The sequence below is a fragment of the Eufriesea mexicana genome, unplaced genomic scaffold, assembly GCF_001483705.2.
Source record: "Eufriesea mexicana isolate 0111107269 unplaced genomic scaffold, ASM148370v2 scaffold8101, whole genome shotgun sequence".
Lineage (NCBI taxonomy): Eukaryota > Metazoa > Arthropoda > Insecta > Hymenoptera > Apidae > Eufriesea > Eufriesea mexicana.
The window spans coordinates 191,964-211,149 of record NW_016915893.1 but is presented as its reverse complement, the minus strand read 5'-3'; the positions used below and the strand labels follow the sequence as shown (position 1 = coordinate 211,149).

The window sequence follows — 19,186 nt, the reverse complement described above, 5'->3', positions numbered from 1 at the left end:
TTAATTTTCAGACATGTGTACATTATTTCATCCGTGATCAGGGTGTACGCGAAGTTTCGAGAGTAGTTAAATTCTTTTAATCGCACGTCAAGAGGACCAAAGTAATTTCCGCGCAATTTCGCGTGCTCTTTCCAACAATTCCACGTCTCGTTACTTCGTATTTACGCAAATCGTTAATTCGGGAATTAAAAAATAAATGGTCGGGACGCGGCTCGCCGGTTCAGGAAGAATTCGCTGGTCGGAAAAGCGCGTAGGCGTTTGAAAGAACGATAATCCGCGAAGGCAGGATGTGACTAAATTTCATATTCTAATCCGTCCTGTTTATCTCTTTGAAACGAGACGAAGTGGCTATCTCCGTTCCTCCCGGCATCTGTCGCTTAACTCGTGCGGAACCCATTTATCCACTTTCTTTACTTTTCCTATTTGCGACGAATAATTGTGAAACGGGTTACTTTCGTTTCAAACCCTGTCTCTCTGCGTTTGTCGCAAACTGATCTCACTGATGTCCTTTAAAACGTTACCTTCGATGTCACTTCCGCTCTCCACTTATTCCAAGGTTGTCCAAATTGTTCTCAAAGATCGTCGATGATGCGAAGTGACTCTAATGATATAATAATTCCTTTTCAAACGCAAAAATACCTACAGCTTTGGGGTTGCATCCGCGTGTGGATGTTTCAGGTGAATCGGTTTAATTAATATAATATGGTTGTTGATAATTGGAAACCAAGTAGAATTGCAACGCGTTTGCAAATCTAAACCGAGCATTGATTTCTCTGGTATGTCATCTTTGTTTTATAAATACCATGCTCGCGTTAAAAATACGATATTCCGTGTATTTTCATTTCCCCGTTCGAGCGACCGGTTCTATCGCATAATCTGCATCACCGTGGCAAAAATAAAAATTCGCATTCAGAAGGGGTGCTTTTATATATCGCGTACAGAGTTCCCGAGCGAGGCACACCGCGTTCGAGGAGTTTCAACCCCCGACAGATGGGGTGAAATACGCATATACCGCGTAACTCACGGAACAGGATAAGCCCGATCGAAGCAACTGCGATGTACGAATTTCTTGTCGAACACGTGATGGTATAATTACGTTTCCATGGGGAGGTGGATAAGAGATTGTAAATTGAAAGATGGTCGGTAAACGAGAGTAACGTTGGATCGTTAGACGAAGGAATCGCGACTAGCCGGACGTTTCGAGGGTCCTTTGCCCTCTTCTGGATTAGAAAACAATGTAGGGAGGATCCCCGAATGCCAAATTATATTCACCCTTAATGGCATGCGGGGTTTTAGAGGCTCGAGAACCCTGTCGTAGAAGCTTCCCCCGACTCTGTATTTACCTCGCTTGCAGCTCGTTTGATCGGTACGTCGTGATACCGATTTTTGTAGAGGCGTATTGCGTGATTAGAAGGAATAGAGAAGACAAGTAGTAAGGAAATTTTGAAATTTTCTATTGGGATGTATCTCGATAAATTTTGTAAACATCTGAAGTGACTTTTTCCATATTTAACTCCCCCATAGCTCGTTTAATCGGTACATAATGCCATCCATCAACGTGTAATTCGTGATTCCTTTTATCCAATTTTTGAAGAGGTGTATTGCGTGATTAGGATGAATGGAGAAGACAAGTAGTAAGGAAATTTTGAAATTTTCTATTGGGATGTATCTCGATAAATATTGTAAAAATCTCGGATGATTTTTCCCTATTTAATTCCCTCATAGCTCATTTAATCCGTACATCGTGTCATCCATCAACGTGTAATTCGTGATTTCTTTTATCCAATTTTTGAAGAGGTGTATTGCGTGATTAGGATGAATGAATAAGACAAGTAGTAAGGAAATTTTGAAATTTTCTATTGGTATGTATTTCGATAAATTTTGTAAAAATCTCAGATGATTTTTTGATATTTATCATTATTTCATCCGTGATCAGGGTGTACGCGAAGTTTCGAGAGTAGTTAAATTCTTTTAATCGCACGTCAAGAGGACCAAAGTAATTTCCGCGCAATTTCGCGTGCTCTTTCCAACAATTCCACGTCTCGTTACTTCGTATTTACGCAAATCGTTAATTCGGGAATTAAAAAATAAATGGTCGGGACGCGGCTCGCCGGTTCAGGAAGAATTCGCTGGTCGGAAAAGCGCGTAGGCGTTTGAAAGAACGATAATCCGCGAAGGCAGGATGTGACTAAATTTCATATTCTAATCCGTCCTGTTTATCTCTTTGAAACGAGACGAAGTGGCTATCTCCGTTCCTCCCGGCATCTGTCGCTTAACTCGTGCGGAACCCATTTATCCACTTTCTTTACTTTTCCTATTTGCGACGAATAATTGTGAAACGGGTTACTTTCGTTTCAAACCCTGTCTCTCTGCGTTTGTCGCAAACTGATCTCACTGATGTCCTTTAAAACGTTACCTTCGATGTCACTTCCGCTCTCCACTTATTCCAAGGTTGTCCAAATTGTTCTCAAAGATCGTCGATGATGCGAAGTGACTCTAATGATATAATAATTCCTTTTCAAACGCAAAAATACCTACAGCTTTGGGGTTGCATCCGCGTGTGGATGTTTCAGGTGAATCGGTTTAATTAATATAATATGGTTGTTGATAATTGGAAACCAAGTAGAATTGCAACGCGTTTGCAAATCTAAACCGAGCATTGATTTCTCTGGTATGTCATCTTTGTTTTATAAATACCATGCTCGCGTTAAAAATACGATATTCCGTGTATTTTCATTTCCCCGTTCGAGCGACCGGTTCTATCGCATAATCTGCATCACCGTGGCAAAAATAAAAATTCGCATTCAGAAGGGGTGCTTTTATATATCGCGTACAGAGTTCCCGAGCGAGGCACACCGCGTTCGAGGAGTTTCAACCCCCGACAGATGGGGTGAAATACGCATATACCGCGTAACTCACGGAACAGGATAAGCCCGATCGAAGCAACTGCGATGTACGAATTTCTTGTCGAACACGTGATGGTATAATTACGTTTCCATGGGGAGGTGGATAAGAGATTGTAAATTGAAAGATGGTCGGTAAACGAGAGTAACGTTGGATCGTTAGACGAAGGAATCGCGACTAGCCGGACGTTTCGAGGGTCCTTTGCCCTCTTCTGGATTAGAAAACAATGTAGGGAGGATCCCCGAATGCCAAATTATATTCACCCTTAATGGCATGCGGGGTTTTAGAGGCTCGAGAACCCTGTCGTAGAAGCTTCCCCCGACTCTGTATTTACCTCGCTTGCAGCTCGTTTGATCGGTACGTCGTGATACCGATTTTTGTAGAGGCGTATTGCGTGATTAGAAGGAATAGAGAAGGCAAGTAGTAAGGAAATTTTGAAATTTTCTATTGGGATGTATCTCGATAAATTTTGTAAACATTTCTAGTGATTTTTTCCCTATTTAATTCCCTCATAGCTCATTTAATCGGTACATAGTGCCATCCATCAACGTGTAATTCGCGATTCCTTTTATCCAATTTTTGAAGAGGTGTATTGCGTGATTAGGAAGAATGGAGAAGACAAGTAGTAAGGAAATTTTGAAATTTTCTATTGGGATGTATCTCGATAAATATTGTAAAAATCTCGGATGATTTTTCCCTATTTAATTCCCTCATAGCTCATTTAATCCGTACATCGTGTCATCCATCAACGTGTAATTCGTGATTTCTTTTATCCAATTTTTGAAGAGGTGTATTGCGTGATTAGGATGAATGAATAAGACAAGTAGTAAGGAAATTTTGAAATTTTCTATTGGTATGTATTTCGATAAATTTTGTAAAAATCTCAGATGATTTTTTGATATTTAACTCACCCATAGTTTGTTCCATCGATATATCGTGACACTGATCAACGTGTAATTCGTGATTTCTTGATCCCAATTTTTCTAGAACCTTATTGTACAATTAAAAGAAAAGGAGAGGAAGCAAATAATTAGGCGCGAATTTTGAAATTTCGTATCACGCTCCATATAAGACTTACGTTAATAAATTCCTCCGAATTTTGCAATTAATTACTCGATACCTTGTTCAGTTGCGTAGCTCTTCATATAACTTCTCGTTCCTTCGAATCGAACCTTGTGGGATAATTTATGCGCAATTAAAATTCCGTATTGCGATACATACAAGTATTACATTAATGGATTCTATCTTTCCGTAGCTCGTTTAATTGGTACAATTTGTTCTTCCTCGAATTGTCGAGCTTCATCGAGGCGTGCTATATACGTTTTAAAAATCTCGTATCACGATACGTGTAAGCGTTACATCGGTGGACTTTGTCATAAGAGCTTCGCGTAATCTTCCAATATTTATTTCACCTGCAGCTCGTTTACTTGTCGCGACTGTCCGAATTGAATTTTATGGAGCCGTATTATGGGATTGAAAAATTTTCTGTCGTGATACATATGAACGTTCCAACGGTAAGCTCTGTCATGAGAGCTTCCTATAGTTTCTCTACATTTATTTCACCTGCAACTCGTGTACTCGACACGACTGTTCTTCGCATCGAATTTTACAGAGACGAATTACGCGATTGAAAAATTTTGTAATTTTATCGCTATGCTTGTAAATGTTCCATCGGTGAGCTCTGTCATGAGAGCTTCCTATAGTCTCTCTACATTTATTTCACCTGCAATTCGTGTACTCGACACGACTGTTCTTCGCATCGAATTTTACAGAGATGAATTACGCGATTGAAAAATTTTGTAATTTTATCATTGTACATTTAATTGCTACATCGGTAGACTACCATAAAAGCTTCGCATGGTCTTCCGACAATTATTTAATTCCCAGCTGGCTTAATTGCTACAACATTTCCCTTCTTCCTCATACGCGTATCATACGATAAAACAACGTTGCTTTACGATACACAGACGAACTCTAGCTAATTATTTCCCGTTTCCAACGATTTAAAAAGTTGGAACGATTTGGAAATTTCGTACCACGACACGGTGTTTCGTTACGTTACCAAGCCCCTGGCAAGGGTTGCGAATAGCGAATCGAACAGCGTAACTGAACCCGACGACCACTTCCTGTTTCTGTCTGATTAAATCGTAATGGACCGTAGGATGATCTCTCATTTGCGCGATAACTGAACTATTCCTGCGTATTTCCTGCCTCGTTCGATCCTCCCTCGTTATTTTTTGCGAATCATATTCATCGTTCGTCCGTTTAAGCTTGCCTCGCTATCGAATAATTTCCAACCACGTATGTAACCTACATACGTCTCTCGTATCAAAATCATCCCGCCAACGTCTCTTCCACTACCGAAATAGTCTCGGCTCTGCACGAGAAACGAAGATACGAGAACCCGACGAGATCGGGATAACTTTGATTAAAACTAACGCGGCCATCGAGAGGAATTACAGGCATCGGAGGGGTGAAACGAGCAAAGCTTTGGCGAGGAGCACTCTATTAGCGAATTTTTACCACGGTCCAACCGATCTGCCACAGTGCAGGGACCGTTTAATGGCTGCACGAGCACTCCCGCTGCTCGCAAAAATAACGAAACACGCGACAACCGTTTGACCAACGACCTGCCGGAAGTCGCAGTCAGTCGATATTTGGTCCGGGTCCAAAGCCGATTTTCGACTGTAATTTCGGCTTCGTGGATCTCGCTAGATTAAATTCGATTCTACGACTTCCCATTTAATAACGCTCGTTAAGTTCTCAACGAACGGGTTAATTTCGCGACTGTCCGGTCGAATTCGCGTGATAAAAGTCGATATCTCGTCGATGTGACTCGCGAAACGGAATAACTCTTGCCGAACAAATTGTCGCGAAAAATGCTTTCCCTTTCTTTCCTATTTTTTCATCCCTCCCTCTATCTTTCCGTCCGTTGTTCGAACCGGGCTTCATCGAGCCTTCGCAATTATCTTTATTAAACGCGCTCCACTCCACGATGCCGTGTTCCCGACGATTCGGTGTTAGTTTGACCTAATTGGGTACAACGGGACCACCTCGAATTTTGTTGTAAAAGAGGGAAACACGGAAACAAAAATAGCCAGATTTATCGCTCGCGATGACATGCCTATATTTGCTTCTTAATACTCCGACCACCGATCTTTAACGTGTATTTAATCAAAATGTTGTTAATAAAAAAGTTAATAAAAATTGGAGTGGTGCGATGAAGAAATAGGCGTACATTTTTAATTCTTTGCACTCGAAAATTTTCTTCGTGTTTAAAAACAACAATTCGAAGCTTTTCTTATATTTTTGTTGTAATATTAAAACAAATGGCGACTAAGAGTTGTTTCTCGAGCGCAAAGAGTTAATAATGGAAAACACGGAAGATTCGCTGATTTTGGTGCGAAAAGAGGTTAGAATTTTCATCTTGAGGTCCAAACTGTGGATTCAAAAGCGAATCGATCATTTCGATCAGCTCGATCGTTCCAAGTTCCCAGGCAATTCGAATTTCCATCTCGCGGATATTTCGCGGGATTTAAATGGAGATTTAAAAATGGCGGGAGTGCTGTAGGTGTTAGCCGAGTAATCCCGGAAAAATCGTATCTTCGGTACGCGAGGAGAGGCTACTGTTTACTCATTATACACTCGATCATTCACAGGAACGCGATTAAACTCGGTTAGCCGATGGGCGGGAATAAAAGCTGCGGGAGAATAATCCCCAAAAAGAGAGGGAAAAAGGTACGAATCCGATTTATAAACCATCCAATAATACAGAGATCAAACCGCGTGTGTATAGTTCGGGTAATGGAACTCGGTGCGTTTAAAAAATCGCGCAATCCGTTTGGGCGGAAAAAATTCGCGGTGCACGAGGGGGTGGAGGAAAGAAAAGGGGGAGGTGTGGAAAAAGGAAAAAGGAGCGGGAGATAAGGACGAAATGGAAGGAAAGAAACACGAAGAGGCGGAGGAAGGATGAGCGACAAGGTTCGCTGAACTCTCGGTGCACGCCGGATAGGAATTAACTGCACGCTGCGCGTGCATTCCCGCAGCTCCGATTCCGCGTGGATATCGATACTTTCACCGTGAATCCGCGCGCGCGCGCCTGTGTTTCCACGTGCGTGTACGCACAGGTGGGTCACGTTTCTCGCCTACGCCTCTGCCGCGAGCGAGCGCGTAATGCACGCTTGCAACGCCACGTGTGTGCGTGCGTGTAATGCACACACGCTCGCGATTCGTGATTCTCGAAGGCAAAAGTCGGTCCGCCGTGACGGCCGGAAAACCGAGAGAACCCTCGCGCGGGTATGCGTAATAGCAGCGGCCTCCTCTTTGCTACTCGCCTTTGCGATGTAATGCGATTCTGGTCCGATCGATTCCAGAATCCGGACCGTTGTCGAGATGTTGCTGTTGGTTTCGAGGGCTGTCGGTGTTCGGCTGGAACGTGTGTCGGAATTCGCAGTTGCTTTGACCGTCTCGTGCATTTGGGCTTCGTCGTTTTGACGGGTCCAGGGATTTTTGGTGGACAGAGTTATTCGCAGTATGATCTCGTTTTCAGAGATCGCGTATTGCAAAATTTTTTGGTTTTCGATTAGATATTGGTTAGATATTTCATTTACCATGGAATCGTAAAAGAAATTTTTCGTACGTAGAATGATCACCTTTTCTGAGGAATTTAGTATACTTGGCTACCCTGCATAGTTAAAATTCTATGGATTTTCGACATCAAGAAATTGTCGGTAGTTCATGTTTTTGGCAATTCATAGCCCTCATTCTACAAGTATAAAATAAATTATAACATACACGAGGACTACTACGATATAAGTTATCTAGGATTTTTTTTAGAATTTTCAAAAATAGGAAAGAATGATTGTCTTAGAGTGATAGCGTTTTCTGAGGAAATTAGCATACTTGGCTGCCCTGCGTAGTGAAGATTCTATGGATTTTCGATATCAAAAAATTGACGGTAGTTCATGTTTTTGGCAATTCATAGTCCTCATTCTACAAGTATAAAATAAATTATAACATACACGAGGACTACCACGATATAAGTTATCTAGGATTCTTTTTAGAATTTTCAAAAATAGGAAAAAATGATTGTCTTAGAGTGATAGCGTTTTCTGCTGAAATTAGCATACTTGGCTGCCCTGCATAGTGAGGATTCTATGGATTTTCGATATCAAAAAATTGGCCTTTGTTCCCATTTGAGTGCCCCATCTTGTATACTCTCATAAAGTAAATTATGACATACACGAGGATTGTTATATCTTATCAAGTATTTATTTTAGAAGCTTCGAAAATAGAAAAAATGCCTGTCTCAGAGCGATAGCGTCTTCTGCTGAAATTAGTATACTTGACTCCCCTGTATAGTTAACACTAGATTTACGGAACCCGTCAATTTGACGGAAGGGTTGCTGCAATTATACGATGGTAACAGATTTAGTTAACTTATATTAAAACTGTTAATATAATATATAATTGTTTTTAAATTAAACTAATCGTTAAAAAAGAGACACGTAGTTTCCCTTACCTGTCAATTTGACAGGTGTCCTTAGAAATAGGTAAACCTAGTGTTAAATACGATTTCAGTGTAATACGAGTGCAATTAGCCTTTATGAGATCAGAAACCCACCAGGTGTGACACTCGTTATTGTAATATAAGGGGTTAAAATTGTGAGTAAATGAATAAACTGATAAGATTTATCGATCACCATAACAGTATAATATAAATTATAACTAAATCTCGTAAAATAAATTCGCTTCTAACTGCGATATAATCTCTCGAGGACTCTCTTACACACAACGTCTATACGTAATGACTGTCATTCAGCTACTGATTGTTTCTTCGCGACTCTCTGTCATACTCGTCACACACACATCTTTCCACACAAACATTCCTCACATTCATACAACACCTTCTATGACAACCACTACCACAAAAATAATTCCGAATTTTTAATACTCGATATTAATTGTTGGGGGAAGAAACTAGTCATTTGCGATGATTTCTGGTGCATTTGGATTCAGAAATTTGGTTACAAATAAAGCGAATGTTTCTATTAATTTAGTGCACAAAAATTCATAAATCCTTACTTCGAGACTAAGTGTAATTGCAATTATATTTTCTTACATGTTACTATGATTTTATTATTTTTCGCTTATATTATCCTATTCTAATTTGCTTCTTTCTCATCCTCTGATTGTGCATCAACTTTGCCTTCCATTTCAATTGTCGTCCGTTTACAAATGGTCCTTTGCATGCTGAATAAATAAATTATTTAACAAAACCAATTTCTAGTCTTCACCTCATCATCTTGGAAGCTCCAGAACGTATAAAAATCATTACTTCGCGAGTGCGAGTGTAATTATCGTACCTTTGCCTGTTGAATAAGTAGATAAATAATTTCGATCGTTCTATGCGTAATTATTTGGAAAGTTCGGTAGCCTGGAATGTACGTAACGGATGGAGAAGAAAGTAGTAGAGGAATTTAGGCACTTTCCCGATTTGAATTTGAGCACTAAATTATCGTAGACCAGTTTCTCTTTCTCCTTCCCCAATTTTCCGACAGATCGGAAGCATATTTTGCAATCTCGCATGTGCACCGAGCGGATGATGTTTGCCACTGTACACACAATTATTTGGAAAGTGTGCGCACATTGGAAGACAGACCGAATCGAGAAGAAAGTCTTATTAAACTCGAGATATTCCATTCTCCTATCCAAACAGCTCGATTATCCCCAATGACACGCATCCCATATACTCTAACACGCGTGAATTTCATTTTACCCGCACACCACTGTGCTTCGTTAACAAACCGTTACACTACCACCAAAACAGCTCATCTATATCAATTATCGGCTTCCAATCTCCACTCCAAAACAGGCAGTATCCGAGCATTTAAAATTTCGCGTCCCTGTAACAAAATTCCAATTTCTAAGGGTTAACAACCCTCTACTCTTCTCTCCCTCTTTACCTCTCTCACACACAACACGCATTTGCATACATTCACGCACACCGTATATTGTCTTACCAGTGCATTATCCATCGAATTCGTGACAAGAAGCAGCTGTTTCCAGCATCCCGAAGCATCGAGACGCTTTTTCGTTACTTAACCATTTTGGTACGGAGGAGCTGGCCACGGTTATACATTCGTGGTACGAGGAAGATTTCCACAAGAGTGGTTGCACTGGAAGTCACGAAAATGTGTTTTGCGGCATTCATAGAAATCTCGAGCGTGATTGACACTAAACTTTTCATTCGGACCGCGACAGTCATCGGTGACGTTTCGTGAATACCGTCAATAGGCGATAGTAGTACCTAGAGAATGTTTCGTAGATGCCGTCAGTAGGCGACGATAGTACCCTGAGAACGTTTCATGCCCGCTGCCATTGGGCGGCAGTAGTATCGAAAGGGTTAACCCTCACTCGCGGGCAATAGTCGGGGGGCTAGTGTAATTCGAAGCACTCGTACGTCACGTGTAGGTGAAATTTGCTCGTCGTTAATTGATCAGCATCGGTCACTGCGTTATTACCGCAATTTCGTCGCAGATGGCCCGGGAACGAATATCCGCGAGCAGAGAAGCGGATGGAATCGACGCCGCGTCGCGTTTTCGCAACCCCCTCCCGCGACCCCTATGCCCGCCGGCTTTTCCGGTTTCGATGCGATTATCATGCGATAGATAGTCCGATTTCTCTGTTTCCACGATGATACGGTATTAATTTCGAAGATCGATGATTGCCGATTATTAATTAACCAACAGCCCGCGTGGCATAACCGTGCAAACAAGAAGGCAAATATCACGGGGCGTTTCGACCGATGCGGTTCGTTTATTATACAGGGTGCCTCTGTAAGTTATGTATCGTCGATTAACGAGTTCGTAAATTATCGTATCGTAGGCCCGATTCGCGCGAAAACGACACCGTTGTGCTAAAAGCCGAGAATCGGGTGCGGGGTTTTAGTTGCACGGGGGTGTTTCACCCCTTCGTTTCGGCGGGGGAAATGATTCCCGCAAACGGAGTGCGCTATCGACGAGTCTGTGTGATCGTGTGTACATAAGCAGCTGTAACGAATCAGAATTTGGATTAGCGTCGAATTTGTCTTGGTGTACATTTTTCCCGCGGAAAGTTCGGAACGCAGGAATCGAGAGCTACCTAACATCCCTAGACTACCTCGGTATGTTAGTTTACTTTGGTAACTATTACTTGCTACCACTTTGCGAAGTAAAATACACCAGTATTTGGAACCTTTAAACGGATTTTAAATTTGGTAAATTATTGATAGCTGTATGTGGTATTTAACCCTTTGCACTCGAGAAGCGCCCTTCAGTCGCCATTTGATCAAATTTCGAAGCTCGATATTCATAAATATGTGAAATTTCAGATAATGTAACGGTGTGCGAGGTATCGAAATCAAATAATTCTACGTGTTAATTATCATACGATTTCTTATTCCTGCTCAGAAAAATATCGTCAGATTTGTAACAGAAAATCTTTGAACTCCTATCCTTCTTTGGCGAAGAAATCGTCGAGTGCAAAGGTTAATAGAAGAAGAGGTTTCTAATTGTCCCTTATTTTCATTTAATTTTTCATCTTGCTGTTTCTGAAGTCGAAACACTCGTATTTTTCAATCAAATTTACTCTCTTGATTTTTAACATAGTCGAAATTTAATATAAATCTGTGTATTTCTTTTTAATAATTTTTATAGAGAATCACGTGTTGTATACTTATGTATAGTTGTTAGGAGCAGCCTGTATGATATAAGTCTGATATTTTTGCTCTATATAAGTGCAAGTGGAGTGCCGAGAAGATCTCCGTTTCCTCTCTATCTTGTTTTTCCTTTGTTTTCTCTCGTTCTTCGTTTTGTTTTCTATTTTCCCGGCTGGGTCAACAACGACTCGATCGCGATTCGACGATTAATTCGATACCAAGCTTCCAAAGTTTCCCACCCCTCGTTTGTCTCAAATGTTTGTACGCGTCGACTAATTGATTACCAGTGGAGTTGCCGTGTCCCAGCTGCCTGAGGAATAACGCTTCGTTCCACGTACTTCTCTCCCTCTTTCTTCACCTCATCCCCTAATTTTCCTTTATTTTCCCTGCGACTCGTTTCGAACGTTTCCAGTGGTTGATTTTAATCCGCGGTCGAAAGTCTCATTGCTCCTCGTTGTCGAAATAAATTTCACTCGGCGAGCACTCCTCTTTGTCTCTAACCTCCTCGACGTTCGATCCACCGTTGCTCTCGTGCTCGCGTTTTTATTATTCTCCACGTACGATTTATTTCGGGAACGCTTCGTACACCTTGTCGTCGGTAATTAACAAAGACGACAGGGTCGATTCGACGAAGATCCGAAGGGTCGAGGTCGAATTTTCCAATTTTCGCGATCGACGGGACGACCGCTGCTGTCGTGTCGCGATTTTCTTATTGTCACTGCACGATTTATTTCGGGAAAGCTTTGTATACTTTGTCGCGAGTAATTAACAAAGACTACACGGTTGATTGCGTGAAAATTCGAGGGATCGAGGTCAAATTTTCACGAATTTGCAAATTTTCGCGAACGCCGAGATGACGACTACTACCATGTCGCGATTTTCTTATTTTCCACGCATGGTTTATTTCGGGAACGCTTTGTATATTTTGTCGCGAGTAATTAACGAAGACGGACAGGGTCGATTCGACAAAGATCCGAAGGGTCGAGGTCGAATTTTCCAATTTTCGCGATCGACGGGACGACCGCTGCTGTCAAGTCGCGATTTTCTTATTGTCCATGCACGATTTATTTCAAGAAAGCTTTGTATATTTTATTGCGAGTAATTAACAAAGACGATAGGGTCGATTCGACGAAGATCCGAAGGGTCGAGGTCGAATTTTCCAATTTTCGCGATCAACGAGACGACCGCTGCTCTCATGTCGCGATTTTCTTAGTGATACTGCGCGATTTATTTCGGGAACGCTTCGTATACTTTGTCGCGAGTAATTAACGAAGATTACACAGTTGATTAGGTGAAAATTCGAGGGGTCGAGGTCAAATTTTTGCGAATTTGCAAATTTTTGCGGACATCGAGATGACGACTACTACCATGTCGCGATTTTCTTATTCTCCATGCCCAATTTATTTCTTTTACGTTTCATGCACCTTGTCGCCACTAATTAATGAGGTCTACGTTGATGATTCGACGAAAATTCGAAAGGCCTAGGTCAAATTTCCAAATTTTCGCGAACGAGGCCACAATCACTGCTCCCTTGTCGCGATTTTCTTACTTTCCACGTACGATTTATTTCGAGTACGCTTCGTACACTCTGTCACGAGTAATTAACGAAAATTACACGGTTGATTCGATGAAAATTCATAGGGTCGAGGTCAAATTTTCGCGAACGAGTCGACCGCTGCTCTCATGTCGCGTTCTTCTTATTCTCCACGCACGATTTATTTCGGGAACGCTTCATCCACCTCGTCGCCAATAATTAACGAGCTCTACATCCATACTTCGCCGAAGATTCGAAGAAACGAGGTTAAATTTTCGCGAATTTGCGAATTCTTGCGCGGCACGAGTCAACCATTGTTCTCCTGTCACATTTTTCTTACTCTCCATTCATGATTTATCTCGAAAACGCTTCGTTCACCTCGTCATCTCAAATCAACGAGATCTACACTCGCGATTCGGCGAAAACTCAGGGGGTCGAGGTCGAATTTCCGCGAATTTTCGAATTTCCGAGCGCGCAGACGAGGCGACTCGTATAATCGAATCTTCATCGAATATCGCGGCAAGTTGTTCACAGTCTTCGTGGAGTATACGTCGACGAGGAGGAAAGTTACTCCCGAGTTTAGTTTCGAACGGTATAATTTCAATTTCGTTAAGTTTGTGCACCGGAGACACCCCGCGGAACAGACGCTGTGCTCGGTGTCTCGAGCAATTTCTGCGGATCAAATGCGCGTTGGAGTCGTCGGAGAAATTTGCATTGTTCGATATACTGGAAGTTTCTTCAGTGAAAGAAGCTCGTTTCGTCGAACGAATCGATGTCGAGGGGGAAAAAAGAAAGAAATACTGAGGTATCGTGGACCCCGGGATGGATCTCCCGATGGACAATGAATGCAGCCTTCCATTTCCTGTCCTTCCTCCTGCCGAGAAGGAGTTACGCATTCCGGCGTTTTACCGTTCAACGTTCCAGTTTCCTTGATCTATCGCGAGTTATGATATCGTTCTTCACTTCCCAGCTGCTGGAATATCATCGATAACTGTACTCGTAATTTCGATGATCGAAAAAAGGTCCCAGGATGCAACTTCGTCGCCCCTCTTCGGGGTTGAGCTCGAGCCAAACGAGATCGCGTGTGACAAAATGACAGCATAATCTATAATTTTTCCTCGTACCTGTAAATTTTATGCACATGCACTAATCGCGTAAAATATTCCTTTCTTACCAACGCGAAAGAAAATTAAACCCTGATTACTCGGTTATTTATTTATTTATTTATCCACGAACTGGTGGACGCCATTTATGCGCGTTATAGGCATAAAAAATATTTTTCCTACGAATTCGAGCCATTTGCGTGAAAACTGTACGCGGCAAAATGGTGGTAGATATACCGAGAAACAGATTAACGAGATTTCGTTGTTCGGGAATGGAAAAATTTGTTACGTAGTTTCGCGTGCTAGGAACAAACCTGGTCGGAAGAATTGGCAATAAATAAATATCGATCCATGCACTATTGAAAGAATTTTTTCATATCAATTAAAGACGATGTAACGATAAAATCGAATTTCATTCGCGATCGGGCGAATTCTTCTCACCGAGATGCACCATCTTGGAAAATTCCTGGGAAACGCTGAAAATCGTGGTATGGTGTCATCTTGTACATGTTCTATCGGTGTTAATAAGCATAGAAAAATGCGCGTACAACCCACAGCACGATTCTCGAATGTTATTACGACGAGAATATCTTTTTCTCCCACCTACTTTGCATAGAAGACTGGCATTCCACGTATGATCGTTACTGATATCGTATACTTGTATTACGTTACAGCGCCTTACGAGGGTGGAATATGGAAGGTGAGGGTTCACTTGCCCGAGCACTACCCCTTCAAATCTCCTTCGATCGGCTTTATGAACAAGGTGTACCACCCTAACATTGACGAAGTCTCAGGCACAGTGTGTCTAGACGTAATAAACCAGGCCTGGACTGCCCTTTACGGTACGTATTTGCATAATCCGCGGGAAATTTAATCGCCAACTCGTATTAACCGATGCATCTGAAAGAACAACAGGACGTGCCTTCTAATCACCGTGTACCTTCGAATTTTCTGTTTCAGATTTATCGAATATATTCGAGTCTTTCCTGCCCCAATTGTTGACATATCCTAATCCAATCGACCCCTTAAATGGCGACGCCGCGGCCATGTATCTACACAAACCTGAGGAGTACAAGAAGAAAGTAGCAGGTGAGTTGGACGACTCGAAATACGAAAATTGGTCGCGTGTACACGAGCCACGAGTTCTTCGTTCGAGACTCGGTTCCTTCGTCGATTATCTCGCGGCGAAGCCACGAGCCCGAAGGCTACGACGTTCGAAGTTACTTCCAACGTCAACGAACACCCCGAGTGTATTAGTTGGGATGCAATTTCCTTCTTGATTTCTTGGCAGATTACGTGAGGAAATACGCGACGGAGGAGGCGCTAAGGGACCAGGAGAACAGCGGTACCGAAAACGGGGTGTCGTCCGATAGCGAGTCTTCGATGAGCGACTTCAGCGAGGACGAGGCGCAGGACATGGAGTTGTAACCAAATATTTTACCATCCGTACCCATATCCTTAATCTCGATTCCCTGTAAACTCCGATCGCTCGTCCTACCAAATAGATGCTTACATTTCGAACCTCCAGACCTCACTATCGGTTTAGCTACGTGGCACACTCGTCACTTCGTTTCGTAGGGGAACGTTGAACCGCGACCAGGTTGTTGTTAATTATCGGGAGGTAAAACACGAAAGAAAACGAGGAAAAGGCTTGAAAGGAAAAAAAAAAAAGCGAAAAGAAAGAAGTAAAAGGGAAGAGTATGAGAATGACGTAGGAAAGAGAATATCGCTTTTGGAGTTCTCTTTACGCGAGAGAGGCGCTCTCCTCGTCGTGTTTTAAACGAGGGACGTTGACGAGAAATAGGAAATACGCGCCGTTTTCGAGAAGGAACACCGTAACGCTTGTTTTTCTTTTTCTTTCCTTTTTTTTCTCTCTCTCTCTTTTCTCAAATTCACGGCCCCGCGATCGATGGATCGAGCGTCGATTCCCCCGGACCGTTTGCGTTCTGACTTCGACATCGATCCGGCTGAACAATCGCGAATCATCATATTGTTGACGTTCTTGTTTCGCGATTGTACGCTCGATCGTACCCGCGAAACGCTGCGATGAATTTCCGTGGGAAACCTGTTGTTCCAGTTTTATTTTTTCTCTTTTTCTTTTCCCTTTTTTCTTTCTCTTTCTACTTTTCCTCTCTCTCTCGCTTTTTCTATTCCGTTTGAGTATTTCAGTTTTGGTCATTCCTCCGCGTTTCGAGTTTCTTCGTCGATCTCCCTCTCGTTCTTTCTCTTTCTTTTTACCCGCTCCCCGATCGAGTCAAGTCGGATACGGTCGTTCGTATATACATATGGCGTTTGAACGGTGCATGAACATGAAAGTCGACTTCGTTCACTTGACAATTTGTATTTCTTACGGGTGTCGTAATCCACGTTACGCTGTTATTCTCCGTCTCTCCGTGCGCTCTCATTATTCGTACGATACGCGTGCCGCGAGCAAGCAGCACGATATATCTCGAATCGATATCGATTCCGAATAAACCTTTCTTCCTCGTGTTTCGAGAAATGCTTGCTCGTAGAGTAACGACTCTTTTGTAATTTCCACGATAATTCGTCACGAGACGATCGCATCGTTCCCGATAGATCGACACGAACGAAACAACGATGCGATAGCCGAAAAAGAATCTTACATCTCCACTCGATCCACGCTTCTCTTTCTTCTCCGCCTAGATCATCCGTCTCGGTATTATCGGCCAATTTCTTTCCTAAAGAGAACGCGCGAAAATTCCATTCCATCGACGCTTCTCTTTCCTCTTCGCTCGAACGATCTGTCACGTAATTGCTAGGCAATTTTTTCCCCCTCCCTTCCGTGGTCAAGATGAGCTCTATCGTGCGAAAGAATAATTAGAAAATTAAGAGAGAATCAATGCAAAAAGAAATGGAAAATGGGTACTAGGTCCATCTTCCTCTTTCTGTTCTGTCATCACCATCCCTGAACGTTTCCCTCGTAGGGCGCAGCAACGGGAAAGGGCTTCCGCAACAGTGTTGAAGACACTGACAAACCTACGGTATAAACGGCGTTTAAGTAGCGATCTTAATGTCGGAACGCCCCAACCACAGTCGAAATCTGCACGGTCAACGTTGTTCGACGCAAGGGAAACGATCGAAGACACGGGTCACTGTCGAACGACCCCGGCCGCCTGTATCGAGACACACGCGAACACATCGAACGTAGGAATTTTCGTGGAGTTGCGAGAAGACAACGGCGCCGCGTCCGCACCGGAAGTGCGCCAGTATTCGCAAATGGACGTTGATTTCGTACACTCGGCAGGAGGTAGAAGCAATCTGGACACGACCGTCTAACTCCCGGCGACGCTCTCGCTGTTATTTTATCATAAAAAGAAGCGAAACGAGTTAAGAAAAAAAAAGAGAGAAAAAGAAAAAAGAAGAGAAAAAAAAGGAAGAGAAAATACTAGGAGAGAAAGAAAACAGATGATTTAGAGTAATTAGTATTGTTTGTATAGGAATTTTTCTAATAGTGTAATATAAAATTTGTCCAAATTTTTAATCGAAATGGGAGAGGGAGAGAGAGAGAGTGAGAGAGAGTGTGTGTGTGTGTGAGAGAGAGAGAGAGTGTGTGTGTTGTTAGTTCGACGAGAGAGGGGTAGTTTTAATCGAGCGCCTTGGCGCGCCATGTTTTATTTCCGTCGAGCGAGAAACAAAGCGGGTGGAAAAAAGGAATCTTGTTTTTTTCTTTTTTTTTTTCTTTCTTTTTGATACGATCGATATTTTTTTTAGAGGTAACTTTAACTTAACCGCGCGTTCATGCAACACCGTATCCATGTATCGTTTTTTAAAAATTCTATCGACGTTCGGATTAATCGAGAGCGAGAAAATGTACGATCGGAATCATTGGGACAGAATCGGAGAGAAGAGAAGAAAATAATACGTGGACGAAAAGGAAGCTAGGAACCCTGTTTTATTTTATTTTATTTTGTTTTCTCCCTTTCTTCTTGCGTATTCTCTTATGTATGAACGATACGATAGGCTCGTATCGAACGGGAGTAAAATGAATTTGTACAAATCTTGGTGCACAATAATCTTCGTTTAGTTGTAACTCGCTTCAAATTGATCTCTCTCCTTTTTGCGTGGTTTACGTGTATGCAATACGATCAAACTATACGTACGAGTATAGGACATGATATTTTAGTGCCTTCTCAGGCAGAAAATTGTGCCTTATTACATGGGTCTCTGTAAAAGTAAAAGGAAAAGAAAGAAACGAATGGAAAATCTTATCGGTGAACAGATTCGGTTGTGAAAAAGAAACGACGAGCATTAATTAAACGAACACACATGAATAATTAGATTCAGTCGCTTGGATGATCGCAGAGAGCTGTTACAGCGTGTGATTTTATTTTCGGAAATCGGAGTAACGTCGAAGAGCAGTGTTTGTAAAGCTTTGTATGAGTTTCTCTCGAAAGATTGTTCGGCTAGTTTGGCACGCGTTGTTAGACTGAAAATATTGCTAGACAGAAGAAGACGAAGAGGAGGAAGAAGGAAAGATAGAGATAGAGGGAAAGATACGAGGATGAAAATGAAATTTTACCAAAACGTTTGTAAGAAAAATCGAAATTTCTCGTTTGTAATTTTGCAATAGGTTCACTCCTTAGTTTTTAACCAATAAATTTAATATTATCGTCCTATTATTATTCGCAAAAATGGGCGCCGCTATCGTGCCGATTCTCAACGCTCTCCTTTCGTCCAAAGTTCTACGCGATTTCTCGCATATTTCGTTCTTTATTTTCGCTCGATCGCCGATGTCATCGGGACGTTCTCGATAATTGCCTTTTATTTATCGCGCGGTTTTAACCAAGCAAGTCAAGAAACGTATCGTCAAATTCGCGAATACGATAGCTGCGTCCAGGACTTTTAATTGTTACAAATTTTTCCTTTTTATTTAAGGAAATGCTACATTTACGTGGAAGTAGAAAAAAAGAAACAAAAAAAAAAAAA

General features: G+C 42.0%; 1 protein-coding gene across 2 annotated transcripts in view; it reads left to right on the top strand.

The window, feature by feature from the left end:
- UbcE2H (ubiquitin conjugating enzyme E2H) overlaps positions 1 to 16,836 on the top strand; it is a 53,129-nt gene extending 36,293 nt beyond the window's left edge. For both annotated transcript variants that reach the window (XM_017907491.1, XM_017907492.1), the window contains 3 exons: positions 14,914 to 15,081; positions 15,200 to 15,328; positions 15,531 to 16,836. In XM_017907491.1, the coding sequence (XP_017762980.1) occupies positions 14,914 to 15,081; positions 15,200 to 15,328; positions 15,531 to 15,667 (434 nt within the window). In that variant the 3' untranslated portion in view covers positions 15,668 to 16,836. The remainder of the gene's footprint in view (positions 1 to 14,913; positions 15,082 to 15,199; positions 15,329 to 15,530) is intronic.
- The last annotated feature ends 2,350 nt before the right edge of the window (positions 16,837 to 19,186 follow it).